Raw genomic sequence first — 19,015 nt, 5'->3', positions numbered from 1 at the left:
TCAGGATGGGGGCTCAAGGGGTGCCAAGCATACCAGGATGGGGGCTCAAGGGGTGCCATGCATACCAGGATGGGGGCTCAAAGGGTGCCATGCATACCAGGATGCGTAATCAAGGGGTGCCATGAAAACTAGGATGGGGATCAGGGGGTGCCATGCATACCAGGATGACAGATCAAAGGGGTGCCATGCATACCAGGATGGGGGCTCAAGGGGTGCCATGCATAGTGTCAGCAGCAGAGCGGGACAGCGCTGGAGGAGAGACGAGGTGAGTATGATTGTTTATTTTTTTTTTTGTGGGCAGCAGGATGGGGGCTCTAGGGGTGCCAAGCATACCTGGATGGGGGCTCAAGGGGTGCCAAGCATACCAAGATGGGGGCTCAAGGGGTGCCATGCATACCAGGATGGGGGATTAAAGGGTGCCATGCATACCAGGATGGGTAATCAAGGGGTGCCATGAAAACTAGGATGGGGGTCAGGGGGTGCCATGCATACCAGGATGGTAGATCAAAGGGGTGCCATGAATACCAGGATGGGGGATCAAGGGGTGCCATGCATTCCAGGATGGGGATAAGGGCCACGTATACCAAGATGGGATGGGGGCACGTATACCAGGAAGGAGGGGCCATACATACCAGGATGGAGGATATTAACAGAATTTGGGGACATTACCCCAATACCAGTGTCAGCAGCAGACTTGGTTCAGCTTTTTATCCCAAGTCGTGGCAAAGCTCGTTAAAAGGTTAATACTGACTTTTAGGATTGATACCTTCTAGAAGTGACACTAGAGATCTAGTCCCCTTCCTCTCTGAAGAGGAGATATTTGCATATGTGGCACCCCTGAGGGTTCAGTCGCCACAGAGGTACTGCACCTCACCCAGAGGTGTGGTGTCTCCCTTCTCTCAGGTAAGGAGGGAGTGCTGCATTAACCCCAAACACCTGCATCCAACACTACACTGCTCCAGGCCGGCTGGAGGGGCAACATGCAGAGTGCAGCTGCTGAGCCCTGACCCTGGCTGGAGTGGGGGGAACCAGTAGTGGGTGTGGGTGGAGGAAGTAGTTAGAGGGAGCACTTTAGTAGGAGTATAAAATAGGGAAGTCATCTTAGGGTGGCAGTTCTGTAGTAGTGAGTTCTAGGGAGCTGTTCAGAAGAACAGCTCGGGACAGTTCAGAAGAACAGTCCGGGAGCAGAGTCTCATAAGGAGATCTGCTCCACAGTTAGGGCCAAGTCAGAAGGCCCAGGAGGGGAGCAGGGAGTAGGCTCCGTTCTAAGAGGGGATCCCAGGGGGTACGGCGCGTGCAGGACGGCACCCGTACGCCCCGCATCTGTCAGAAGACAGAGGGATCGCAGCGGCATTCTAGTCCCCTGAGGGTCAAGCAAGTCTGTGTAACTCCGACGGACAGGAGGGACTTCAGAGTACCTGAACAGGACTGAGAGTGGGCAGCGCAGAGCAGGAGGGAGAAAGACCAGTGTGAAGACAGTCAAAATAGGGACACAAGAAAGTGGGGTTCTGCCAGGTATTCCCAAGTTGCCTGAGGAAGGATTGAACCCCTGCCCGGTGAACGCAGCGCGACGCGCGAGGCCTGCACCTGTACAGTGCACCTGTGGACTGTCTGAAGAATTGTGAGTAAAATCTCGGATGACTGCACTGCACTGCCTCCGTCCCTTCTTTCATCGGCGCCATTGTTCCCCCTGCACTACAACGCCCAACGCAACCCACTCTCTATCACTTCACTGCCCTGAGGCCTGCTCCACCTGTGGGGAGCCGTTCCATCACAAGCTGCCCTAACATCTGCCTCAGAGGACTGTTGCAGCGCTGGTGATCCTCACCAGACACCACAGGTGGCGTCACAAACTTTCTAAAAATAAACCCCTTTTGCACTGACCGCCCTGGGTCATGGACCGGGCCAGCCACCGTGATATTCCCCTGCAAGCAACCAGAGGCCTGGCTGCCGAGTAACCCCACGGCCCTGGGGGCGCGTCACATACTTAATCTCCCAGAAGAGCATAGCACTGTGATCCAAAACTTTATCTTCCCCCTCCTTTTGCATACACTCAGAAGTGGAGGAGAGGAGTGACATCAGACACATGTGAGCAGATCCTGCCCATATTTATTGCAGTCATAATGCGAGCTAGCACTACACTAGGTTTTCATGAAAAATGTCAGCCGAAGCTCCCCCTAGTGTTTAATAGTTGAAAATATCAAAACTTTTTTTTTCAGATTTTATTCTATAAATTTTTTGAATATTAAAAAATAATTAAACCAAGTAGACCAATATTTTATATGGTCTAAAACAAATGTCTCTCTGTCTAACCACTTTTAAAGGGGTTGTGCACTACTAGACAACAACAGGTTTCTCAAGTCAGGACCCCAATTAAAATAAAACTAGTATATAGTATATATATAATATAAAAATAGTGCATCTTCTGTATATTCAACTGTGAAGCTATACTTTTAGGTAGTGGAACTTACAGAGAAAATCTATAACTGAAAGATTGAAGATAGATACATGTTCTGTGTTTTGGAGACACTCCTGGTTTTAGCATACACATAATAGTAAAAAATTCTGATGTGTAAATGAGGCCTTCTGATGCTAGGAGTGTAGCTAGAAACCTACACACAGTTTTGTTCAATGTGTAGCAGCCACTGCTGAGTACTGCAGAACAGTTCTTATTCCCATAATTAAATTCCCATGCCTACAAGTCTCCCTGCACTAACTTGGAGCTCTCCACAAGGAGAAACTTTACCCCTTAGATTCCCTTGAATAGAAGCTGATCTTCAGTACTTAGCAGCAGCAGCTACACATGGAATGCACCTATGAAGTGCAGTGTAGCTTCTTTCAATGTTTACATCTGGCAGCCACTGGAGCGAATAACAGCTCATTTGTGGGGGTGCCGGGTGTCACATGAATGCTAATCTGATATCGATATTCTAAAGATAGGTCACCAACATTTGACTCCTTTAGGAATGCTCCCTTTTTCAAACAACCCCTAAATGTATAAAGTTTTTTATTTAATCCCTTCCCAACATGACCAATTTCCGTTTTTGCATTTTATTTTTTTCCTCCCCTTCTTCCAAAAGCCACAACTTTTTTTAGTTTTCATAAATAGTACATAGTTTACTGGAAAATTGGATAAAAATTCCAAGTGCGATGAAATTGCAAAAAAACCGACAATTTTTACATTGTTTTTTGGCAATTGTTTTTACGGCGTACATAGTATAGTAAAAATGACCGGGCAATAGGATTCTTTTCATCAGTATGATTACAGTGTTTTTTATTCATTTTTTCATTATTTTAGTGATGAAAAAAAAATCACAAATTTGTACAGATATTTTCCAAGACCTGTAAAACTTTCATTTTTCAGTCAATAGACCCACATAAGGGCTTATTTTTTTTGTAGAGTGATGTTTTTATTGATACCATTTTGGAATAGATATGACATTTTTCATCTCTTCTTATAGCATTTTTTGTGGTATTGCGGCAACCAACTCCCGCCACCTCAGAAAAACAAAACAAAAATCTCAATTTTGGCGTTTTTGATTTTTTTGCTTTTTATGGTGCTTACTGATTGGTTTAATTATTTTTATATATCGATAGATCAGGCTTTGTTGGACGCAGCGATACCACATAAGTGTATTATTTTATTATCTTTATTTTTCCCTGTCTTTATTTTCATGTATTTTAAAACTTTTTTTTCAATTTGTACTGTATTGGTCCATTTCCTTAGGTGTTTTAAGCCTGCGATTGTCTGATCACTTGTACTATACATCAGGGCCTGATTGGGTCAAAAAAGCAGCCTTGCCACACAAACTCCACTAGCCCACATACTATAATGTCGGTATTAGCAGCGCTTTGAACGCAGCATACTTTATCCACATGTCCGTGTCCACGGGTGATCCGCAGGTGCACGGAGACGCATCCACTATGCTGTAACATCTGGCCGCTGCATGCAATCTGAAGAAATTACTGATCGTGTGCACGTACCCTAACACTCATTCCCCACGATCAGTGAATTTTGCTTTACTTTGCCGTGCCCCTCACTCTCCTAAAAGGAGTTATTTGAAGATTTGCATGTGAATGGCGCCACAGTGCGTATGATCGGCCACAGCTCCATTTACATGGTGCTCTACAGAGCTCCGATTCTTGGGATCACGGGTGTCCCAACAGTGGGATCTCCAGCGATTGGACAGTTATCCTCTATCCAGAGGAGAGGGGATTACTTGGGGTAATCAATTTAATAAGGTTTTCCAATATTTATTTTTATTTGGCCGTAGTAATATTGAAAATACTAAACCAATATTGATGCATGTCCGACAACAGGACTGGAGAAGTGGTACTGTGCAGTGTATATACAGGACAGGAGGAATGGTATTGTGCAGTGTATATACAGGACCAGAGAAGTGGTACCGTGCACTGTATATATACAGGACAGAAGAAGTGGTACCATGCAGTGTATATATACAGGACAGGAGAAGTGGTATCGTGCAGTGTATATGTACAGGACAGGAAGAGTGGTACTGTGCAGTGTATATATACAGGACAGAAGAAGTGGTACTGTGCAGTATATATATATATATATATATATATATATATATATACACATACACACACAGGACAGGAGAAGTTGTACTGTGCAGTGTATATATACAGGACAGGAGAAGTGGTACTGTGCAGTGTATGTATATACAGACAATAACAAACTCTTCAGAGCAAACTCTGCAGTTAGAGGCATTAGAAGCTATTAATTAGTGCACAATATACAAGACCAGCTTTTCAAAGTCAAATCTGTCTCTGGATCGCCCATCCTAAACTCTTAGAACTCTGAGTTGTCCAGTCATTTGTTTATTTACCTACCATAAAGATAAGTAGATAAGAAAATAATCTGAGATTCCACACAGAATCCACAATGGTACACTGACAACAGTAGCCAGGCAGCCCATTTTATGACCCAACAAACCAGCCCACAGGGTATCAGCCCGATAAGGCAGATTAGCAGTCCGGGCCTGCCATACGCATCAATACCACAGTATTGCTGCATATAGTAAAAATCACTATCTCCTATAAAGGGTGTTAAAGGAGCTCCATGATGACAGGCATGGACATTTTCAACAGACCCTCAGCTGTCATAGAAACGCATTGGCAACCCCCATGCCTTCGAGCTGTTGATGCTGCTGTCAGTTTGAGAGCGGCATTTAACTGTTTAGCAGTTGCGGGAAGAGCTCTGCTCCAACCGTGGCTGTTAGAAGCTGGTACTGGCTGTGTCACAGCCATTATGTGCCAGGTATGGGTCAGGCTCATCTATAAGCTTGCTCCATGCATAGCGGATGTCAGTAAAGGGCTAAAATATAAAATAAAGCATTACAATTTTTTTTACTCTCATGATAATACGGAATAAGTGCCAGTTTATAATGACCCCGACAATCTTGTTCTATCCCCCAGCCTGACTGCCCCTTTACATGTAGAAGACCTTTGAATGATTCCCATTCCTTGGAGTCAACAATACTCTACTAGTTGTGATATTCTGATGGTTTAAGACTATCAATATCTATTTGTGTCAGATTCTCATTATAACTCAATTCTCAAACATTTTTCTTAAGGAACTTTGGGATTTTTTTCTTTCATTTTTTGTTTAGTTACCATCTTTACCTCCTAAGTCTTTTACATTTATATACATATATTCCTCTTGAAAATATAGTTTTCAGTACAGACAAGCAGGGTACGTTAATGAAAAGTGTCCATCTAAATCCCTTGTTAAAGAAAAAGTAATTATTTATATTAGCTTAGAGCTTTAGTAAGTAGTGAATGTAAATAATTGAACAGCTCCTGACACACAGCACAATATATCATTGTATATGACTCTCCTGTCTGTTTTTCCGCCAGAGTGAATGCACCTGAGGGTGCATCATTCACACATTAGTTTTTGTCATCCATGTGAAACGGAAAGTACATTAATACTACCATTCATACTTTTTTTTTTTTTTAAAAAAAAAGATCTGTGTCCGGTTTGTTAAAACTTCATGCATGTCCTTTTCTCATCCATTGTTGTAGATCAGACTTGGCTATTCAGATATGAGGAAACATTAAAATGGTTGAAAAACAGAAGGGATTCATTTTTCATCAGCTTTCCATTTGTTTTTAACTGATTAACTGCTAGAATACAATTTGAAAAAAAGTTCAATTTAGCTTCAATTTTCATTGATGCACCCAATTTCTTTTTTTTAAATCTTCTCCCCGATCTGAATGCCTATCGCACTCAGCACCTCTCTTACATATGGTGCCTTTAATATGGTGCGTCCTCCTTCATTGGAAGTCTTCAAACAGAGGCTGGACAGAATTCTGCCTGAGATGGTTTAGTGAATCCTGCATTGAACTGGGAGATGGACACAATGACCCTGGAGGTCCCCTCCAACTCTAACATTCTATGCAATTCCATGCAATTCAAACTATTTTCTTATCTTCAAACTCCATCTTAAATTTCAGATCTCACTTTGCTACTTTCTCCTCTGTGCTCTGCCCATGCGATGCTGTGCTTCGGTATCATGGTATTGTTAGCAGCCAAAGCAAGTAACATCTCTGTCTGCAGCAATAGCGCTGTGATTATCCTCTCCCCAGTATTTTCCTATATGAGCTAATAGCTAACAGTCAGGAGGCTGAATTGTGTTCTCATATATTTTATCTGTGACACTAGCGGTGTAGTCATCTTTTTCAACTGTGATATTTGTTTTTCTTGATCCTGTGGAGAAAGTGTGTGGTACATCTGATGCAATTTTGATCATAAACTAAGTTTGGGTTCCTGAGATCATGACACGTAGCATGAATTTTCAGATAGAAAGGAAATACTACATAAGGAAACACTACAGAGATATATTACACTCAACAATGAAATTGCAATGCGGCTACCATACAGCTTGGGTCAGGCTACCGTACATTATGCCACCCAACACCACAATCCCAGGAGAAGTACCAATGCGTCGTTTTCTTCATGACCGCCTCTTCATAGAGTTGGCCATGTTGTCTCCAGACCAATCTCCGACTATTTGGACACCTCTCCTTTGATAAAGCTACACGCGAAACGTACGTCTAGATGGCTGGTGAAGGGTTCAACTCATCCCCTGCACTAATGGTAAGCATACCAGCACTTTCTTTATTTCCTTTCGTCTCACCCAGTACTACCATTATAACATTGTGAGACTCCTTATGCAGGTCCCCTTGCACACTCTGTGTTAATTGACTGCATTGCTATGGGATTATGTTAGTAGCCCCCCCTACCATTTTTTCCCTCCTTATTTGACTCATTTCTTTATTAATTGGTCATTACTCTTTTTAAATGAATTGTTATGCAGAGGGTTCACCACAAGGTTCAAACCATGAATAAGCCTTAAAAATAGAAATGCCAGATTAGACTTTGCCAAAAAGCATCTAAAGAATCTAGCCCAGTTCTGGAAAAGCATTCATTATACAGATGAAACGAAGATCAACCTGTATTAGAATGATAAGAAGAAAGTATGGAGAAGGCTTGGAATGGCTCATGAACCAAAGCACACCACATCCTCTGTAAAACATGGTGGAGGCAGTGTGATGGCATGGGTATGCATGGCTTCCAATGACACTGGGTCACTAGTGTTTATTGATGATGCGACTGAAGACAGAAGCAGTTGGATGAATTCTGAAGTGTACATGGCTATACTTTCTGCTCAGATTCAACCAAATACAGCAAGGATGATTGGCAGGCGTTTCACAGTGCAGATGGATAATGACCCAAAACATACCATGAAAGTAACCCAGGAGCTTACGGCAAAGAAGTGGAATATTCTGCAATGGCCAAGTCAATCACCAAATCTTAACCCCATCGAGCATGCATTTCACATGCTTAACACGAAACATAAGGCAGAAAGACCCACAAACAAGCTACAACTGAAGTCAGCAGCAGTAAAGGCCTGGCAAAGCATCACAAAGGTAGAAAACCCTGCGTTTGGTTATGTCTATGGATTCCAGACTTCAGCCAGTCATTGCCTGTAAAGGATTCTCTACAAAGTATTAAAAATGAACATTTTATTTATGGTAAAGTTGATTTGTCCAATTACTATTGAGCCCCTGAAATAAGGAGACTTTGTAGAAAAATTATGCAATTCCTAAACATTTCACAGGATATTTTTGGTCAACCCCTTTAATTAAACCTGTAAGTCTACACTTTCATAAAAAAGAATACACACCCAAAACAGGCTTTTTCCTGTGTGAGACATGTAATGACAGTCTGCTCTCCTCACTCGTTTCACTACAGAGAGATTGATTACAAGTGTCGGGAGAAGATCCGAGATTCCGAACACCTTTCATCTTTCATCTTCCAGTAATCAGTGTGCAGGGACAGGAAGCGCTGCAGAGCTGAGCTTTGTCTCATTATAAACACCTCTGCAGTTCTTCCCTCACTGTGCTGTCAGTTCTTGTGCTCCCCAACACTGACTGCCTTTAGATAAAAGCTGGAGGTGTTAGTAATCTCTGCTCTACTCGTGACGCGTGTAATAACAGACAATCTGGAGAAAGCCTGGTCCAAGATATTGTGAATGTGTATTTTTTTCCCGGCCCTAATGCAGAGCGGTGACTGAACCCGTGCCAGTGCCGCCCCCGTGACTGAAACCAGAGCACTGCTGCGGGAATAAATTTCATTTTCTCCCAGCAACATTTGGCTAAGTATGGGCAGGTTAATAACGCTATTAACCTGCATATTCAGGTTAATAGCATTCCCTTTAAGGTCTATGGGACTGTAGCCAACCTTCCTGAACATGGCTTCAAGAGAAAAAATTATGACAATTTGAAGATATAGATAATAGGAATGGTGAACAAAGAACCCAGAACAACTTCCAAAGTGATTACAGGTGAACGCCAAGGTCAGGGAACATCAGTGTCAGATCGCACCATCTGGAATTTGTCAAAATTCATATTGACAAGCAACAAAGCTCACGGGAGAATGTCCTGTGGACTGATGAGACAAAAATGGAGCTTTTTGGCAAGTCAGATCAGCTCTATGTTCATAGATGAAAAAATGAAACATATAAAGACAAGAACATTGTGCCTAACATGAAACATGGAGGAGGCTCAGTTATGATTTGGGGCTGCTTTGTTGGATGTGACACAGGGTGTCTTTAATTTGTGCAGGGTACAATGAAATCTCAAGACTATCAAGGCATTCTGGAGCAAAAATTTCTTCCCAGTGTCAGAAAGCTTGTTCTGAGTTGCAAGTCATGGGGCCTTCAACTGGGTAATGACCCAAAACACACAGCTAAAAATATACAATAATGGCGAAGTGCAAAGCATTGGACTATTCTGACATGGTTTTCTTTGACCCCTGATCTAAATCCTATTGAACATCTGTGGAAGGAGTGGACCATGCAGTCAGGATAAGGCATCATTCAAACAGGAGACAGCTGGAGAAGTTTGCTCATAAGGAGTGGGCCAAAATACCTGTGGACAAGTGCCGAAGTATTGAGAGTTATAGAAATTGTCTCGAAGGGTTGTGCAACAAAATATTGAGTTAAGGTTACCATCATTTTATTCCAGGACATTTTCATTAGGTTTTTTTTCATGTTTCTGTTGAATCAAAATTCAAAAGCAATGTCTGATTTTCATTAGTTGATATTCAATAACTTTAGATTGAACATTACTTCTGTCAGTTTCAAGGTATTTCAGTACCCTTCTTACTTTACTAGAAGGGTACCAACAATTTTGCCCACATGTAGTCTACTAAATTTAACCCCATAAATATTGGGATTGTGTGCCTTAACATGTTACAGTCATCCTGTAGATTCATCCTGTAGATTAATATACACTCTAATAAAGTTTTCCGCTTACCTAGCACCCATTTCTCTGAGACAAACTCTAAGTCTGGTGGTTTCTTTCCAGGAAACATCCCGATGCAAACCTTGGCTTGTCGTACTGCCTTGCACACCTTGCCACCACATAGCTGCACCGCTTGAGAAAGTTTATCACAAGGAGGCTGGCTGCTTGGAGATATGAAGAAGGTTGGAACACTGGAGAACAAATTCTGATGGTACTCTCCTGCCGATAGATGACGCTGCAGCCTACAGATCTGATAAAGAAAAACAAAGTGTTAGTTCATAAGATCAAACACTGCTTTTCGAAAACACACACTAAAATAATACCATACTACAGCACTGTTCAGGAATTGGTAATGGAAACCGTATCCGTTTTAGTATTATTGTCTTTTCATTTGCTGTGCTTAACATTGCTGGCTTCCAAATCTTATTTCTTCCTCTTCCTATCACCTCTATTGAGAAAAGGGAAATTGTTTATCTGACCATCTATGAGCCAAATGTTTCCTGTACATACACTTTCTCCATTCCCCAAGCCCCCACCAATAACAAAATAATAAATGTAGGCTCATTTTTCTAAAAACATCAAAAAGCATTTAATACACTTTCCAACATTAAAATTGCAACACCAGGAAGGAAAAGTCATGACAACTTGGAAATCACAGGATAAATAAATGTGTTATTGATATGCAAATTATGAAAAAGTGGAAATAACATTTCCAAAACATCTAAATTTATTCAGCACCTAGTGTGAACGACACAAGCAGAAATACACGCACTTAAGCTCAGTGATAGCATGTCAAGGTGTGTGTCAATGGTTGTCTGAAGAATGTTCTACAACCCTAAAAGTACTTAGGCAAATCATCAAGGTCCGCTGCTAGCAGCTTCTTTTACAATTGCCAAAAAATGACATCCCAGATTTGCCAATCAGAGGCAAGTCCAGAAACACTGCAGGCCATGGTAGCATGTTTGGGCCACACTGGATGTTCGCAGTAACCCAAGCAATAGGCACCCTGACATTGTCGTGTTGAAAAACGGCACCAGGGAAACATTATTTTGATGGGAGCTAGCAGTACTGCCATTTCTCCAGTCTCCCTTAGAACACATCTGAGATGTTATTATTTGGCAATTGCAGAGGGAGCTGCCAGCAGCAGATCTTGATGGTTTGCGTGCCCAAGTGTATTCACTGTGGCAGAACATTCCTCAGACAACCAGTAATAACCTCACTGATAGCATGCCGCGGTGTGTGAGTAAGTGCGTGTATTTCTGCATGTGGCGCTCATACTCCATATTGAATAAATCGAGATATTTTAAATATGTTGACTCCATTTTTTCATCATTTGCATATCTTTAACATGTCTATCCATCATGTGATTTCCATAATTCCAGAACGTGTCCCTCTGGTTATTGCAATGTCAATATTAAAGGGAATCTGTCAGTAGGATAAACCCTCCTAAGCAGTCTATATGAGCACGCAGGTCATAGGAAGTTGAATAAAATGACCTTCATATACATGATCCGATGTCTTATTGCAAATGAATCTGTGATAGACATTCTGTAGAATGCGCTCAGTTGGGTGAAGGGAAAATTTGCACCATTATTACTGGGGGCGTAACTTTGAAACGGAAGGGGCACAGAAGAAAAAGAAAAACTGTTTCAGAATCAGTGGAGAAGCAGTAATTGAAAGAGGTACTCAGTTTAGATAAAAAAAAATCCAGTGAAAGGTCCTCTTTAAAGGCTTATGGGTATAGGATATCTGGAGGCTATATCTTCTAAGTCATTCTGCAAAAATATTTAGTTGAAGGTAAAACATGGCATTCTGCTTACTTCTGAAATAATTATACTTTGAAGTATGAAGCTTTTATATTTGTTGCTCGAGTCTAATGAAATTTAAAATTCAAAACTGCAGGAAAGAGAACAGCATTGGCAATGTAGAGAGAAATTTATCAAAGTTTTTTTTACCACTTTTTGGAAATCTGCACTATAAATTGTGACTTTTCAAAAGTGATGAAGAACAGGGGGTGGGACTTAGCATGGTTAGCCATCACACCAACACAAAAGTTATTGAGAGTCGTGCCTAAACTTCAGTGCGCTGGAGTTCAATGCACCAAGTTTAAGACTGGGGAGAATTTATTAAGAATGAGGTCTGACACATTTGGTGTTGGATGAAAAAAGGAGCAACATCAACTTGAGAAACGTATGTCTCCATTATACAGACTGGTTGTATTTAGGTGGATGCTGTGAGGAAATTACATTTAATATTAAATGTAATATTTAGTGCCTTGATGTGTGTTGAATAAGATAACACATGTTGAAATTGGCGTTGAGAACCTTGGCATGAACTGGTGGGTGTTACTGAATACTGTTTCAGATAACCAATGTGAAAAATCAGGCCAGTCCCATGGACAAATAAGAGAAGTGACTTTCTCTGTGTACTCGTTTGCATCAGAGACAGGTTCAGGAGCTGAATTCTATTTCATGCACTATTCTGCTCCACAAAATGAACAATACTTACACAGAGGTCAATATTGGTCAGCGTGTTGCTGCTCCGCACATTGACAGCACACTGGCTCAAAATATGGCTGTTTAAGCAAGGTCTAAGTCTTCTAGAACCAGCAAAGTCCCTCAGAGCAGCCTGTGCTGGATCCTCAGGGGAACTTGGAATGGGAGTGTACCTCTGTTTATTATTTTTACTCAATCAATGCATAAAAAAATACAGGGAGATGTTCTGCCAACAACAATTTTAGGGCCCATGTACATGAGTCAAATCAGATGGTGAATAAGGTGTTTTGCTCATTCATTCAGCAGATTGGTGGCATGTTAACCAATGTGTAAGGTTGGAAACAAGCATTCGGAAGACTGTCTCTTCAATGTGATATGTAACAGACTTACTGATGGAAGGTAAAAGGAGATACAAACTAAAGAGGTTGTCCACCACTCGGACAACCCCTTCTCAATTACCATATTCCCCCACGTAAAATAATCAGTCTATACTCACCTTCAATTCCAGCGGCATTATATTATGTGAGCCTTGCAGCCAATCAGCCGCCGCTAATGCGCACTTCACTCTCACTTTCTACAGATGTAACGGACATCCAGTGGAAGTCAGAGAGCAGCAGCTCTCATTTATTCTGAATGTCAGGTTCAACCAAAGGAACAGAGTGTGAAGCAGTCCAATGGTGGCCGCTGATTGACTACAGGGCTCAAGTGACGCAACATCACACGGGAGCACTCACCAGAAGCGAGTACAGGCTGTTATTTTACATGGCTGAATATGGTGATTGAGAAGGAGTTGTCCGAGTAGTGGACAACCCATTTAAAGGTCTAAATATTTTCAATTCAATATAAAAGAGTGCTTCTCTATCCAAAGTTTGTACAAAGTTAGTCCATTGCTTTCCTCAGTTTTTGCTCGCAGGTCATTTTAAATCACATTTATCAGCAAAGTAATACGTCATCGTCAAAGTAAATAGTCATCACCCATCTATCCCATTCTCCTGTGGGTCTCACAATATAAATTTTCTATCTCAGACACATATTTTATAAGATACTAGTTACCCTAACAGTATGTTTTAAATTACAGGAGTACCCAGGGAAAAGTGTAGACAACACAGAATATACAAACTCAATGCAGTGGTTGCCCATGGTTGGATTCAAACCTAGGATACCATGGCTGAAAAGCTACAGTGCTAACCATTTAGTTAATGCTATCCACATATCCATTTTATTTTCAGTTTTTATTATTCGCATTATTTTGAAGGGATACCATAATTGTGTTACCACAAGTTGATGTTGGAAAGGGCTGAACTAACTAGTTATAAAAAAAAAAAAATCAAGTAATAGAAAAGACAAAGCTAAGTAGTTAAAAATAAATCCTTCAGCCAGGACAATATACGGATAAATCACGGACCATTTGGAAAAAGAGAAGAAAGTTATTTGTTAGCCATTTCTGAAAACATGACCGACCTCAGATGAAGAGCATTTTTCAGTATTAAGAATGTGTGGTGAGGTTAACATGAATAATGTTTGGATTGGACACATAAGACTTCCTCTGTGTGCCAAGTTAGTGAACTGTACTAATAGGGTAATTCATCAAATCTAGAAGATGTGCTATACCTCTCATGTCTGTAAACTTCTCTAAGTTCTGTGCGCAGCAGAGCAGTTACAGAGTCCAGAATGACAAGTTTCTTTATTAAGCAATCTAAACAACTACTTCATCTTACCGTCTATTGTCATAACATGGACCAATAGAAAGGATCAGTAGCCGGAAAATTAATGGCTTGAAAGACATATCTTGCATACCCATCTCACCCAACACAGCCAGGAAAATGTAGTGCACAGGAAAACAGAGAAGTACAAAGCTTTTCCTAATATCTAATCAATGTTTTATTCAATTATGTCACATCTAAAGCTTCATTCATACAAAGTGATTTCACTACTATACATGCATAAAGTCAGCCACTGTGTAAACTCGGCCTCGCATCAGAATGCTGCATCACATGGTGACAAGTTCTGTGTGTAACATAATGACCTGATGTTTGTTTTACTTGTTTGGAATTGTTCATTTTTCAAGGAGTTCTTTACCTGTTTTAATTAAAAAATGGACCCATTGTGCACACTATAAAAATATGAAGGCTGAAAAAAAAAACAACCACCACCATACAGTATACTTAACTACTATACCAGGGGTCTCAAACTCAGGCGGGTAAATGAGCAGCACAGAAAAAATTTGAAGTTGACAGACGACATTTCTTGAAGGATGAGATGACGTTTTCATTTATACATTTTTTTTTCTACACAACTTTTTGATCACTTTTTATTCCATTTTTGTGTGTCAGTATACTGAAAAAGTTAATTTTTTTTATACAGTGTTCATTGTATGGGTTATGGTACAGTTCTATATATTGAATCATTTCAGATGTGGCAATACCAAACATGTACTTTGTTCACTTTCTCATAAATGGTTTTAGTGGAGAAATGTTTTTCCGTTATTTTTTCATACTTTATTTTGAACTTTTTTTTTTCCAATTTTTTTTTAAACTTCTTTACTTACTGTAGTTGCTATATGGGACTTTAACCTTTACTTGCCTGATCGCTTATCTAATATCCTGCAATACTTCTGTACTGCAGGATATTATATCTGTCAGTTTTACACTGACACTTTACACGTCAGACCCTGTGTCCTCCAATGAATAATATTGTCCCCTTGTAGGCCCATCCTCGTAATCATTCTGTAATAATGTCCTCCCATCCTGGCCCCTATCCTGTATTAATGTTCCCCATCCTGTAACAATGTCCTCCGTCCTGGCCCTCATTCTGTAATAAGGTCTTCTGTCCTGGCCTCTATCCTGTAATAATGTCCCCAACACTAGCCTTCATCGTGTAATAAGGTCCTCCATCCTGGCCCCTATCCTGTAATAATGTCCCCCATCCTGTAATAAAGTCCTCCATCCTGGCCCCTATCCTGTAATAATGTCCCCTATCTTGTAATAAGATCTCCAGTCCTGGCCCCCATCCTGTAACAATGTCCTCCATCCTGGCCCTCATTCTGTAAAAATATCTTCTGTCTTGGCCTCTATCTTGTAATAATGCAAGCCATCCTGGCCCCTATACTGTAATAATGTCCCCAGCTCTGGCCCCCATTCTGTAATAAGGACCTCTTTTCTGGCTCTATCCTGTAAGGGCTCATTCATACATCAGTTTTTCATGTACCAGTGCGATTCGTTTTTTTCTACAGATAGCACTAGTACCAATGACAGTCTAATAGGGCTGTTCACATCAGGTTTTTTCTCTCAGACCGAATGGTCCATGCAAAATTGCGTAGACATGTCGGATGTTGATCCAAGTGTCAGATCAAAATCAATAATGAAAGTCTATTGGTAAGTAAAAAAATCGGATGCCATCCTTGTTCTGTCTGTTTTTCACTGACTAATAGAAGGTGGAGAAACATTTTTTTTTTCTTAGTGAAAAAATACTAACTCTGACCAAGCTCTGATGAAAATCCTCGATGAAACACTGATGAAAATCCCCAATGAAACTCAGTCCAGTTTTCTTATACGTCAAAAAAACTGACATCTGAAATGAGGCCTAATAATGTCCCCCATCTTGTACTAATGCCCCAGTCCTGTAATAATGTCCCCAGCCTTGTCCCTAATCCTGTAATAATGTCCTCCAACTTGGACCCTCTCCAGTAATAAAGTCCTCCATCTTAGACAAAAAGGTGGGCACCACCAATGCAATATAAGTAGATCAACCCAAAGCATATAGAAAGGACATGAGCAAGAACAAAAAGACAGATATGTAAAACTGGGGATCTCTCAAAAATAGAAAATATAATTTGTATTAACACATGATATATACAGATGTGCTCAAAAGTTTACATACCCCGGCAGAATTTTTTCTTTCTTGGCCTTCTTTCAGAGAATATGAATGATAACAAAAACCCTTTTTCTCCACTCATGGTTATTTGTTGGGTGAAGCCATTTATTGTCAAACTACTGTGTTTTCTAGTTTTAAATCTTAATGACAACAAAAAACATCCAAATGACCCTGATCAAAAGTTCACATAGCCTGGTGATTTTGGCCTGATAAAACACAGAATTTGACACAAATGGGTTTGAATGGCTACTAAAGGTAACATCCTCACCTGTGACCTGTTTGCTTGTAATCAGTGTGTGTGCATAAAAGCTGAGTGAGTTTCTGGGATCCAGATAGACTCTTGAATCTTTCATCCAGCCACTGACGTTTCTGGATTGAGAGTCATGGGGAAAGCAAAAGAGTTGTGAACAGATCTATGGGAAAAGGTAGTTGAACTGTATAACACAGGAAAGGGATACAAAAAAATATCCAAGGAATTGATCATGCCAGTCAGCAGCGTTCAAACTGTGTCAACAAATGGAAAATCAGGGGCTCTGTAAAAACCAAACCACGGTCAGGTAGACGAACAAAAATTTCGGCCACAACTGCCAGGAAAATTGTTCGGGATGCAAAGAAAAACCCACAAATAATATCAGCTGAAATTCAGGACTCTCTGAAAACTAGCGGTGTGGCTGTTTCAAGATGCACAATAAGAAGGCACTTGTAAAAAAAAATGGGCTGCATGGTCGAGTCGCCAGAAGAAAGCCATTACTGCGCAAATGCCACAACGTATCTTGCCGGCAATACGCCAAACAGCACAGAGACAAGCCTCAAAACTTCTGGAACAAGGTAATTTGGAGTGATGAGACCAAAATTGAACTTTTTGGCCACAACCATAAACGTTACATTTGGAGAGAGGTCAACAAGGCCTATGATGAAAGGAACACCATTCCTACAGTAAAGCACGGAGGTGGATCGCTGATGTTTTGGGGATGTGTGAACTACAAAGGCACGGGAAACTTGGTAAGGCTGTGTGCCCACGATGCGTTTTTTAAGCATTTACGCAGCGGCAAAAACGCTGCAGAAATGCTTAAAAAACGCATGGTAGAAGGCCTGCCATGTCCCCCAATGATAATCCGCATGTGCTGTGCACATGCTGCGGAAATTTCCGCTGCGGATTATCATTGCGGAAAAAAAAGGAGCACTACCAATTATTTTGCGGAAGTGCTGCGTTTTCGCCGTCATTGATTTGCATTAGAATGCGCCAATTCCACAAGACTGCATCTGTACTTGCATAATTGGCGCGTTCTAATGTGCGGATGGTACCCAGGTGTGGAGGAGAGGAGAGTCTCATCCACACCCAGGTACCATTAAAAAAGCTGTAAAAAAAGAATAAAATAAAAAATAAATGTATACTTACCTTCTGGCGGCCCGCGGTGCACTCCTCCTTGCTTCCCGGCACTTTGCGATGGAATGAAGGACCTGCGCTGACATCAGAGTCATGTGACGGGTCACGCGACGCTGACGTCGGCAGGTCCTTCAGTGTACCGCTGCCAGCAGCCGGGACCGAGCGAAGCGAGACACCGGGGGCCATCGGAAGGTAAGTATATATTTATTTTTTTATTTTTTGACATTCTCTCAGGTCACACTATATAAATCCATGCTGTTTGCATGGATTTATATAGTGTGACCAAGTTTACAAGCACTTTTCCAAGTGATGCTAAAATCGCTTGGAAAGCGCTTGATAACCCGCATGCGGAAATGCAAGTGAAAAACGCTTCACTTCTGCATGTCCCTGGCAGAAAAATGCATGTACAATCCGCATGCGTTTTTTTCTGCCAGGGAGATTCAGAAACGCTCAGGAAAAAGTCCTGAGCATTTTCTGCATCGTGGGCACATAGCCTAAAAGTTGAAGGAAAGATGAATGCAGCATGTTATCAGCAAATACTGGAGGCAAATTTGCACTCATCAGCACGGAAGCTACGCATGGGACGTACTTGGACGTTCCAACATGACAACGATCCAAAACACAAGGCCAAGTCGACCTGTCATTGGCTACAGCAGAACAAAGTGAAGGTTCTGGAGTGGCCATCTCAGTCTCCTGCCCTCAATATCATTGAGCCACTCTGGGGAGATCTCAAGCGCGCAGTTCATGCTAGACAGCCCAGGAATTTACAGGAACTGGAGGCTTTTTGCCAAGAAGAATGGGCAGCTTTACCATCTGAGAAATTAAAGAACCTCATCTACAACTACCACAAAAGACTTCACACTGTCATTGATGTTAGAGGGGGCAATACACGGTATTAAGAACTGGGGTATGTGAATTTTTGATCAGGGTCATTTGGATGTTTTTGGTTGTCATTAAGATTTAAAAAAAGAAAACATAGTAGTTTGACAATAAATGGCTTCACCCAACCAATAACCATGAGTGGAGAAAAAGTTTTTTGTTATCAATCATATTCTCTGAAACAAGGCCAAGAAGGGAAAAATTCTGCCGGAGTATGTAAACTTTTGAGCACAACTGTATAGTATACAGGTTTTGTATGGGCTCACACTATATGATGGGTTATGTCTACCTTTTAGTACATCTTTGCTTATGGGGTTTATTGTTCTCCTATGCATGACATCAGTCTTTATCCTCACTATTCAGTTACATAACTGAGGTTATTTTTCTGACTACCAGATTTATATATATTTATAATTGTGACACCTGGGTAGGTTTGACACTTAATTTGCTTATATATATATATATATATATATATATATATATATATATATATATATATATAAAATCGGGGTCTCTGTCGCTATATCTGTCTCTATATTATTATATT

At 41.0% G+C, this 19,015-nt stretch overlaps 1 protein-coding gene across 1 annotated transcript in view; it reads right to left on the bottom strand.

Moving 5' to 3' along the window:
- MCPH1 (microcephalin 1) overlaps positions 1 to 19,015 on the bottom strand; it is a 373,975-nt gene that overhangs the window by 14,434 nt on the left and 340,526 nt on the right. The window contains exon 13 of the mRNA XM_073675396.1: positions 9,847 to 10,084. Coding sequence (XP_073531497.1) covers positions 9,847 to 10,084 — 238 coding nt within the window. The remainder of the gene's footprint in view (positions 1 to 9,846; positions 10,085 to 19,015) is intronic.

Source organism: Phyllobates terribilis, unplaced genomic scaffold (assembly GCF_046119375.1).
Source record: "Phyllobates terribilis strain yellow unplaced genomic scaffold, ASM4611937v1 Scaffold_3__8_contigs__length_932513732, whole genome shotgun sequence".
Lineage (NCBI taxonomy): Eukaryota > Metazoa > Chordata > Amphibia > Anura > Dendrobatidae > Phyllobates > Phyllobates terribilis.
Note: the sequence above shows the minus strand (reverse complement) of the source record. Positions and strands in the feature narration are given on the sequence as shown.